This window comes from Cervus canadensis, chromosome 28 (genome assembly GCF_019320065.1).
Source record: "Cervus canadensis isolate Bull #8, Minnesota chromosome 28, ASM1932006v1, whole genome shotgun sequence".
In the NCBI taxonomy this organism is placed as follows: Eukaryota; Metazoa; Chordata; class Mammalia; order Artiodactyla; family Cervidae; genus Cervus; species Cervus canadensis.
The window spans coordinates 22,794,353-22,804,929 of record NC_057413.1 but is presented as its reverse complement, the minus strand read 5'-3'; the positions used below and the strand labels follow the sequence as shown (position 1 = coordinate 22,804,929).

At 40.9% G+C, this 10,577-nt stretch overlaps 1 protein-coding gene across 4 annotated transcripts; it reads left to right on the top strand.

The window, feature by feature from the left end:
* Positions 1–217: 217 nt before the first annotated feature.
* ZNF391 (zinc finger protein 391) lies at positions 218–7,888 on the top strand. Of its 4 annotated transcripts, none has more exons than XM_043450759.1 (3): positions 218–480; positions 3,822–3,929; positions 4,701–7,888. In XM_043450759.1, the coding sequence occupies exon 3, from the start codon at positions 4,779–4,781 to the stop codon at positions 5,853–5,855; it is 1,077 nt and encodes a 358-aa protein (XP_043306694.1). In that variant the 5' UTR covers positions 218–480; positions 3,822–3,929; positions 4,701–4,778; the 3' UTR covers positions 5,856–7,888. The 4 variants fall into 4 exon arrangements, with proteins under 4 accessions (XP_043306694.1, XP_043306692.1, XP_043306695.1 ...); XM_043450757.1 differs by having other exon boundaries at positions 251–480; positions 3,819–3,929; XM_043450760.1 differs by lacking the exon at positions 218–480 and adding an exon at positions 496–712.
* Positions 7,889–10,577: the final 2,689 nt, after the last annotated feature.

The window sequence follows — 10,577 nt, the reverse complement described above, 5'->3', positions numbered from 1 at the left end:
TATAAACCAGGTTATACTTTGTAGAATGTATTAAGACCTCCGGGATCTTTCGAAGATCCGCTTTCCAGGCCTTTAGTGTCAAGTTCTCAACCTCAGTGTCACACCAGGGAAGGTGCTCTGCAATAATCTGCAAGCAAGTCTGAGCAAAGCTTGGCTGTTCAGGACGTTGCGGCGCAGGCGCGGAGCCACGGCCGTTGGTATGCTTCCTCTTCTCCTTAGCGTCTCTGTCCTATAACAGGTCATCTGCTCCAGGAGAAGTAGGGCTGGGCGGTTGCTCAGGCAACGACTGGCTCTCTGTACTGAGCAGCCCACGAGTCTGAGTGGAAGTGTCAGTGACCTCGGGAAACTTGGTGAGACCCGGAGTTCGACTCAAGGGTTTCCCATTAATCCTTCCGGCTTCCTCTAGCTCCGCGCACTCAGGTTCCGTCTAAGCCAGGGTCCGGGCCAGGGTGTGTCCCGGCGCTCGGCCAGAGACGGCCGGTGAGTGGAGCACTCAGGGTCCTGGGGCCTGGACGGGTGGGCCTGGAGATTCTGTGAAATGGTCGTGCCGAAACAGGTCTCGCGGGGAACAGCAGCGAGTGGGTTGAGGGTGGCCTGGCTGCACATCCGGCCGAGAGGTGCCTCCGCGGTTGGGACCCAGAACGGTATCTCGCCTCCCAGCTGGGCATAGCCTAGTCCTTCGGCTGCAGCGACAGCGGGTGATGTTCTCCGGGTGAGCCCCTGGGAGATGGAAAAGATCAGAGTTGCGTTCTGCTCCGTTCTAGCTGGGCGAGGAAGGGCTTCTGTATTGGGGGTGTTTCCCAGATGTTTAGCGGGTGCTAGGCAGTGTTTTAAGAGTTTTTAGCATAATTAACTCATTAATCCTCGCTTTAACCCCATGAGATGTACTATTATTATCCTCAGTTACAGATGAGAAAATCGAGGCACATAGAGACGAAGTACCTTACTTGAAATTACCGAACTTGAGAGCAGAGTATTTTTTAATGATTCTGATGATGAGGGTTGGTGCTTGAACATAGCAGGTGTTATTTGTTGAGGTACTGACAAATCCTGTATATCAAATTCTGTGAATCTGTTATGACTATGAGCCAATCTTTATGGACACTGTTGTCTAAAGAGCATCTTTTGATAGACCTGGAGATTTGACCACCTCTGTTCTAGAGTTGAATGGAGGCTGCTGAGGCTAACTCTTTGGTGCATTGGCAAAGGCTCCAGGAAGTAGTCAGCCCCGTACCAGAAAGCAGAGCACTAGGAGAAGAGCTATTCAAATTTTTTTTTTAATGTAGAAATTTTCTTCAGTGTGGTTTCTGTGTGTCTGTCATAGGTGTCACATACACAAACAATACATAATAACAGTTACACATGTCATGAGCTTATTTGAAATGCCAAAACAACTGAACAACTGTATGGGTGGGGTGGGGGGGGTGGGGTGGGGGGAACTCTTATACTGCACACTATATACGCATTAGCTAAATTAGAGATAATCTTATACCAAACTGGCATATTTTACCAATCATTAAGTATTAAGAAGCATGAAAGTAAACCCTCAAAATTGGCTCTCTCCTTAGAACTCTGTTCTAGTTCTTTCTCTGTTCAGGAGATTCTGCCTATTTTTAGATAGTCTATGTTTTAAGGGTTCCAGTGAGTCAGTTTATAACTGTCTTCAAATTTCAGATCTTCCTGGTTTCCCTTTGTCTCCAAAAACCTGAGCATTTTATCAAAAATAACCCTTCTCCAAAGTGTACTGTAACATGTAAAAATATAATAATATCCCACTATATACAAAATTCCCATTGTACCTACTTCACCTTTATGGAGTGTGAATGTTCTCAGATCTTCAAGGACTTCTGTTGGGGATGAGGACTTTGCTTTAGAGGATTTAGAGGCTTTGCACTTTACTGCCTGAGAGATTCACTATTTATCGATTGTGTAACTGTTAATACTTTAGTTCCATTGCACTGGAGAAGTAATTCTCTACCTTTAAGACCTACCGTCCCTGTACTATCTTGAAATAAAATTTATAGATAATATTAACTACCTACAGGTATAATATCACTATATTACCTTAATTGTAATAAAAAGGAGAAAAAAAAGGAAAGTAATTTAGAATAATATGTATTTCAGCATGTAAATGATTGGATAAAACAGACTATTGTACCTATACATAGAATCACTGTGAATGCAACAGCTGTGAATGCAGGCTGATATGTGAATGTCGTAGTTATGAATCTAATACCATAAGTGGTGTGATTTTCCTAAAATGGTGAACAATTCCTAGTATCATTCAAAGAGAAAGAAGTGTATTTCCTTGATTTTGCACTACATAGCAAATTTCTACAAAATACTTTGTATTTACATGGAAAGTAATGGTGCATTCCAGCCTCACGTAACCATTAAAATTTTTTTAAAAATCTGGCAGGATAAGGAACATTCTTTGTTTTTGCAGAAATAGCCATCATCATTGGCCCCCTCCAAATTCTAATAACACCATGAAATCAACGTTCCAACCAAAACAAACAAAAAACCCTCACAAATTCTCAAAACTGCCAACAGAATAATGGCAGAGTAGCTTAAGGATCTGGGCTGCAAGAATGTAGACCAGCCAACCTAAGCAGTTAGGCAAATTCCTACTAAGAAATATTAGCACCATAAAGTATGCAACTGGATTTTATTCCAAGGTTCTAAATACATTAGAAATTCTGACTTATCAATCAGCTCAGTGGTAGGGTCTTGCATTCCCTGTTTCCAGTTGAAACGAATGTTCTTGGCAAAGCTGGACACAGACAGCAGCAGCATCATGTTGCTCTGGAGGTTCTCCATGGATGGCTTCTTGATGAACATCTTCCAAGGTTCACTTCAACATCTGGAAGGTTCCTAGTCTCTGAGAAAGACAAGACTTGTGAAACCAGATATGCTCCTAACCTAGTGGATCTCAAATTGTGCTATGAGCAGAACCATTAGGGCAACTATTATACAATTTGTTGCCTACTGTCATACCCAAGGGCTCTGGGCAAATTTACAAGAGAACAGGTTAAGGAAAAAGCTTCAATGGGGAAACTCAAGAGTTCAGAGAAGGGCTTTCAGAAGAATAGGCACAGATTCCCATATCTTCCCCACTTTACTGCTAGAGCCAGGATGCTCTGCTAGATATTAAGTGTAGGTCAGTATTCTCAGAGAAGGCCTTGCTGTTCTTCCTTCTCATAAGGAAAGTGTAAGAACAACCTTGGGAGTAGGAAGATAAACAGACTGCTTGGTACAGTCTGAATGTGGGGTGCCAGCTTTTTAAAGGAGTCGTCTGGGAATGCAATTACCTAATACTTGGAAACAAGATCCTTGGCATTGTGTTGGACCTTCCAGCAGAAGAAAGAAACCACCTGTCTTATGGGAGACTGAGTTTATGTTTTAGATCCTCTAGCTCTGAGAAGAATGTTTGTAGAAAGGCTGGTCCCAGTGAGCATATTTTTCAGGCAACCTAGAGTGTTTCTTCTAAGGTTCATGTTGGACAATACAACTTGTCAAGTCATATGAACTTACTAAATACAAATGCCTGGGCCTCATCATACTCCCTAGGTCTGAGGTAATGCCCAGTATCTAGAGTAACAAGTTCCATAAGTGATTCTGATGGGTGTGTGTATAGCCCTTCTTTTGGAACCAATTTTAGTCCAGAATTTTCAGATACCCATTTTCTCCAGTGCTTCCTACCAGAGCCTTGTGAAATTTCACACTATCTTTTCTATAGATCAAAGCATTAACGTTGAGCTCTCAATAGCCCTGTGTTTCCAGCACCAATAGCCTTGTGTTAAATCACTTCTAATCAGCAGAATCCCCGTATGTGAACTGGACATGATCACCCAGTTGGAGGAAGAACAACTATACATACTGGATCTTCAGGGAACTGAAGACGGAACTGACCAGAAATATCTGTTTAGGTGAGTAGTGTTGTGAAAAGACCACCAATTTGAAATTTAGGAGACATGAGTTTTAGTCTAAGCTCTTGTAATTTGCTGGGTGACTTAAGTTACTCAATCTGTTTCCTGTCCAGTGAGCAAGCTGGCCTCAATGAACTCTAAGTTAAGATCTGTTAAGATGAGATCCTTGGCAAGTGTTGTTAAACCTCTTAAATCTGGGGTCGTAGACTTGTTTAGAAGAGTACCTAAACTAGTTGGAAGAAGGGTTGGTGGATTCAGTGGGGATAGCGGTGTAATCATTAGAATTTCTGAAATTCTGTTTTCTCCAAGAACAGAACCGAGAAAATGGTTGCATCCAACCTTGACAGAGTCTTCTCACTTTTTGCTTTTAGGAGGGTGGTTATCTTTCTACATTTGAGAGTCTTTACTCTTCTCATCTGTTTCCTTTCTCTCATTTACCATAAGTAACTGGCTAAATAGCTAATAGCTCATTTTAATTTCTAATCCCTTATTTTCTACTCATCAATTGGTATGTCTGCTCATTTTCATTTTGGGGGGCTGAACATATTACCCAGTCCACTACTTGTATTTCTTGATATCTCTTTGTATCCACTGTGAGAACTCTGTTATCTCTTCTGGCCTCGTTCACTTCTCTTTCATTGTCCGTTTTAACTTTCTCCCTATATTAAGTTGCTAGTGTGCATGAATTAGTTGTCTCTTATTTCTGGTGGTTTATTTTCCTTGTTCTCCACACTGGAGACAGGTGACATTTGCACTTTAAATGTCTTTCAGATAGGGAAGATTTGAACTGAACCGAAGCATCACCACCAATCAGGCTGTCTTGGAAGAACTAGAGTTTCAGAGTCAGCAATGGAAAGTCTTCGAGGGAATACTGCCCAGCATCCTATGGATGAAGAAGCCTGTAAAAGTAAGGGCCAGTTATCAAGGCAGACAAAATGTCCTGTACAGAAGAAATCTTCTTTTGAGAAAACAGCAATCAGAAAAGTGTCAGTGTCTCTCAAGGAGATTTTCACTAAGGAAAGAGGCCCTGAATCCAGGAAATTTAATCTAAGCTCAAAATTTAATACACGGCAGAGAATTCCAAAGGGAGCTAGGTCCCCCAAATCTAGGAAAAACTCCAAAGATAATTCAGACTTAATTAAACACCAAAAACTCTTTCTGCAAAGGAAGCCTTGTAAATGCAATGAATGTGGTAAAGCCTTTAGTTATGAATCAGACCTCATTGTCCACAGGAGAATTCATGGCGGAGAAAAGCCTTTTGAATGCAATGAATGTGGGAAAACTTTTAGCCGAAGTACACACCTTATTGAGCATCAAAGAACTCACACTGGAGAGAAACCTTACGAATGCTCTGAATGTGGAAAAGCTTTTAGCCGGAGTACACACCTTAGTCTACATCAGAGGATCCATACTGGAGAAAAACCATATGAATGTAGTGAATGTGGAAAAGCCTTTAGCCGAAGCACTAACCTTAGTCAACATCAGCGAACTCATACTCAAGAAAAACCTTACAAGTGTAATGAATGTGGGAAAGCCTTCAGTGACCGTTCAACTATAATTCAGCACAAACGAATACACACTGGAGAGAATCCCTATGAATGCAGTGAATGTGGAAAAGCTTACAGTTGGATCTCATCTCTTATTGAACATCAGAGAACACACACTGGAGAGAACCCCTATGAATGCAATGACTGTGGAAAAGTGTTCAGTCGAAGCTCATCCCTTGCTGAACATCAGAGAATCCACACTGGAGAAAAGCCCCATGAGTGTAGAGTGTGTGGCAAGGGCTTTAGTCGGAGCTCCTCCCTTATTATTCACCAGAGAACTCATACCGGAGAGAAGCCTTTCAAGTGTAATAGCTGTGAGAAAGCCTTCAGTCAAAGTTCAACTCTTATTAGACATCAGCAACTTCACACTAAAGAGTAATATCTGAGTTTTCACTAATCTTGGCATAAGAGCACATAGCATAACCTCCTATAGCTGAAGAGAAACATATACTTGTATGAATTTTCCTTTCCCACTAGCTATAAGCCAGTTTCAAGCTGGCCATCCTTCCTTTGTGGAAACTAAGTGGTTAAATGAGTGATCATTCCAACAAGGGCGGATAAACTTTAAAAACCTTAAGATATTCAATCTAATATTTTGGAGGGCTCCAGTCTTAGAATATACCTTTACTACCTTACACCTTTCAGTCCTTCACCTTATCTCTTCCGTGGAGCTTTGGTCCCTGAACAACCAGTGAACCTTTTTCTTTCCCAACCACATCAGCCCCTTTACTTAAAAGAGGAAATCCTGCGTGTGGATGTTTCCAGGCTTGCTGGCTCTAGTAGCAGAAGAGAAGCTGGCTTCAGAACAAAAATCTACCCATTAGTTTGGGGATAACAATAATAAGGCGAGTTCAGTCTCTGGACTTAAAGGACAGTTTTTCTTTTCCTTCCTCCCTCACCATTTTTGGCTATACCATATTTTCCTCAAAGTATAATCCATAGTTCTACTAACGTGCCTAATTAATCCTAGTATTATTTTATCTTATCCTGACCAAAAATGTCCTAAAAATCTTATATTTAGTTCCTACATTATCTTTTTTTTTAAAAAAAAATGCTGCCCTATATTAAAAACATTTTTTGTTTACAGACTTCATGAAATGTGTACCCTCTGGTTCTGACTCTCACCAATCTTGTAAAGCTGATCTATTGAGGACAAACGCAGTACCTACCTCTCAGTCCTTTTCCTACTTGACATTTGCAGAATTGGCACTTTGGGCTACTCTTATGCCTTAAAATTTGAGCCTCTGGAATCCATGATTCTGTGCTGATCCATGAATTTTTCTACCTCCCAGCACTTCTCTGATTAACAGTGATTAGCTCTGTGACTTTGGGGCAAGAGTTGAACCAGAATAATTTCATTTTATTGGCTATAATACTTATGGTTATTCAATTAGATTATAAGCTTCTTAAGACAGTAATCTTATTTTAGATCCCTACAAAACATCCCACAGTGCTGAGTGGTCACTAAATGCCCCATAATTATTGCTTACTCATTCTTCTCCATCATGGGTAATCAGCCTGCTAGGGTTTATTTGAAATGGCTTAATAGTTGATTTCTTTCTCTGTGTTCCTACTGCTGCTGCCAACTCCTTGGTAGTTTGGACCTAGATTACCAGAGTGAACACACTGTTGCTGCTCTTATCTCTGTGTCTTTAGCTAGCTGTTTTACTAAACTATCACTTAGCTCAGAAAGAATCTAGTTTCCCATTGTCCCCAGGAAAAAGTTCAAACTGCTTTAACTTGAAGACCTTCCACAGTTGGATCTATTTATTTATTTTCCATTACTTCCCAGTACAACTGGGCGGCCCTACCCTTTATCTCTGTCACACCCTTTCTCTTCACACTTGGCTTCCTTTCAGATCATTCCATGGCATTCTTTTACATGTCCTACTTTCTTCCTTGTATTAACATCTCCAGAAATCTTTTATAAAAGCCCTTCTCACATCCTGCCTTCACTGTGATACTTTCAATTGCCCACCTTCTTAAGAAGTCTTTTATAGTGATGGTTTGCATCATTCTGCCGTATTACATACTTTCTTATTCTGTTATCTGGTTCTGTCAAGTGCTTTTGATCCATGAACTTTTTTGAAGTTAGAAATTGTCTTAAATCTTTTAGGAGCCCCATCTACCCAACAAATGGATTCTAGTTTTAACTTAAATTGAAAGGGTTTAATTTAATGGTGCATTTGCTTTAATCTTTTGAATGGTGAGATAACCTCATGAATCTTTTGGTCATTTTTGTGTGATCTTTAATTATGTACATTAAGCCTTGGGACTGGCTCTCCTTCAGAGTTCCTAGGATGTTGGCCTCTTAGCTTTCTACTTCATGAGAGGTGGGTTTATTCATATAAAGTAATGAAAACAGTGCCTGACATAATAAGTGCTCAATAAATGCTAATAGTTATCATTCTATTTCTTCATATCTGCCTGTAATCTTTCATTTCAATCCTGAAGGACCTGTAACCACAGAAATGGAAAACTAGGATCACAATAAAAAATAAGAAGATATTTCTTCTGACTGCCATCCTGGACAATAGTCACCTACTTTATTTTAACTCTATTGTGTATCACAAATGACTCAAGGCAGCTTACAAGATATGATAAAACAGAAAACTGAAAACAATACAAATCAGCATTAGAGAAAGGAGAAGTTGCCTAGAAGATCAAGATCATGACAAATAGTAGTATGCCATATGGTTATTCAGGTAGAGATGCAAAGTGACCATTCAGGTGAAGTGAGGTGCTCATTTGCTTACACTGTATTTGGATGGGGAGGAAATGTCCATTCTTCAAGGAAAGCCTGATAGATTTAAGATTAATTTCTCCATTGGCCTTCATGTAATTATACAGTGCACGTTTGATAACAAAAATTAAGTTATGTGTTCTCCACAACACCTTGCAAACAGTGTATTTCCCAGTGAATAAATATTGAGTTCTTAGTGGAAGTCTCAGAAAGGCAAATATGAAGATTCTTCTTGGGGTGGGGTGTGGTTAGAAGCAGCAGAGGACAGAGTATACTGCATAATCAAGTAATTACTGGGTGCCAGAACAGCTCTTTTCACACATTTGAGTGATTTTACTTAACATATTATGGGATGAAGAAACTGAAATTTACAAATGTTAAACAGCTTACCCAAGGATCAGGGTTTGACCCCACTACTGGACCTCTTGGGCTTTCCAGGTGGCTCAGGGGTAAAGATTCCGCCTTCAACGCAGGAGACACAGGTTCCATTCCTGGGCTGGGAAGACCCCCTGGAGAAGGAAATGGCGACCCACTCCAGTATTCTTGCTTGGCGAATCCCATGGATAGAAAACCTGGCAGGCTGCGGTCCATGGGCTTGCAAAGACTCAGATACAATTTAGCAACTAAACAACAACTGGATTTAAAGGAACAATCCTATGAAATTGGTGACTAGATATGGGCAGGAAGAAGAGGGACCAGGAATTCCTTAATTGCTGTTAACTTTCATGTAAGCTATGTAAGGCATGAAGTGGAAGAACTAAGTTAGTTAGAGGCTAACTCAGCAGTTAGCCATGCATACAGAACGTTAAAAAAGTTGAAAACCTGATATGATTAATTTGCGACTCTAAAGTCAATGTGGAATCCAAAACTTTTGGAATTTTTGGTGGGGAAGTCGGGTCAAAAGAGTGATCTGGAGCGGGGAGTCTTATTCTAAGGAAAAAAGGAGGATCTTCCAGTGCGGCCAAAATCATCGTGACTCGGCTCACACTGAAGCATGTCTTCAGAACACTCTGTCTTTGCACGGAGCCCCTATCCAGACTGTCAGCGTGGGCCATTTCTGGAAACGCCGTAGGTGGATTGGGAGAAAGGTTCTCGGGGAGGCAAACTGCCTTCCTTATCGTCATTCGACCAGAAGGAGGCGCTCGAGTGCGAAGACCACCGCGGGGATAAAGGCCTCATCTCCGCGCTTTCGCTGTGCTCCTGGACTTTCACGGTGACCTTTGTGTGTCCAGATTTCCCCTAACAAAGCTGAGACGGCTACTCCTAGAAGCCACTGGATGGGGGCCAGCGACCGTCTTAACCGCCCCGAGCCATCTTCTAGCTTCCTGGGAGGCGCTCTGAAGCTAGATCGGCCAAAGAGTTCGTCCTACACCTGAGAACTACAATTCCCAGAAAGCTCAGAGACTCGCAGTCGACACAGCGCTAAGACTCTATTTCCCAGAAGTCTTAGGGCCAATTCCCATCCTCATTGAAAACCCCTCTTTCGTGTCTCTCCTGCTGAAGATTCTAAAGGCTGTTGTGGTGGGCGATGCAATGCAACGAGCTGTGGCGATACCAGTGAACCTCATTTTGGGAAGGTATCCTAGCCTGAATCTCTGTCACTTCTTTTTCCAGATAATTGATAAAGCAGAGTGAAGTTTTCACCCTTTTCCGTTAGATTTTGTTCTTTTAACTGGTGTGTTAGGCGCCTACTGTGTTAAATCTACTTTTCTGATATGTGAACTGAGATTGAAGATCTCAGTTTCTTAGCTATTCATTCAGCTTCATTAAAGAGGCCACGTTAAAAAAAAAAAAAAAAGGGTCCACGTTCTCCCTGCCGCCCACCCCCTATCCTAACATGCACAAACACACTCTGAAAAGCAAAAAATAAAAACCTGGTCGCATTACTTTGATCATCCCTGAACGTAGTAAATGTTCTTTCAGCCTCTTTTTCTTCTTCTGATATCTATATATCTACATATGCTAGATATGGAGATGGATTTTGTGTATACATAACAAAAAAAGCTTTAGTTTTATATAACAAAAGATTTACCATATACATTTATCTTGAACTTCCCCCATATTAGTTAATATTTTCCAATATAATTTTTAATGGTACCATCAAAGAACTAATCCTGTCCCTGTATCAAGCATTCCTTTTCCAGCTTCCTAAATACCAGTTTTTTTTATTTGGAAACCCTAGCAAATGCTTCAATCTGCTGTCAAAACAACTTTATAAAATTACTGTTATTTTATTACTTGTGATAATGACATTATGGTTATGTTTAAAAGGAAGAAAAAGTCCGTATTGGTTAAAAGATAAATGGGTTCAGTGGTGATGGTGTTTAGTCAGTCACTAAGTCGTGTCTGACTCTTTGC

Bases quoted from the DNA above. Each gene is read 5' to 3' on its own strand.
- ZNF391 (XM_043450759.1), top strand. From the start codon at position 4,779: ATGGAAAGTCTTCGAGGGAATACTGCCCAGCATCCTATGGATGAAGAA.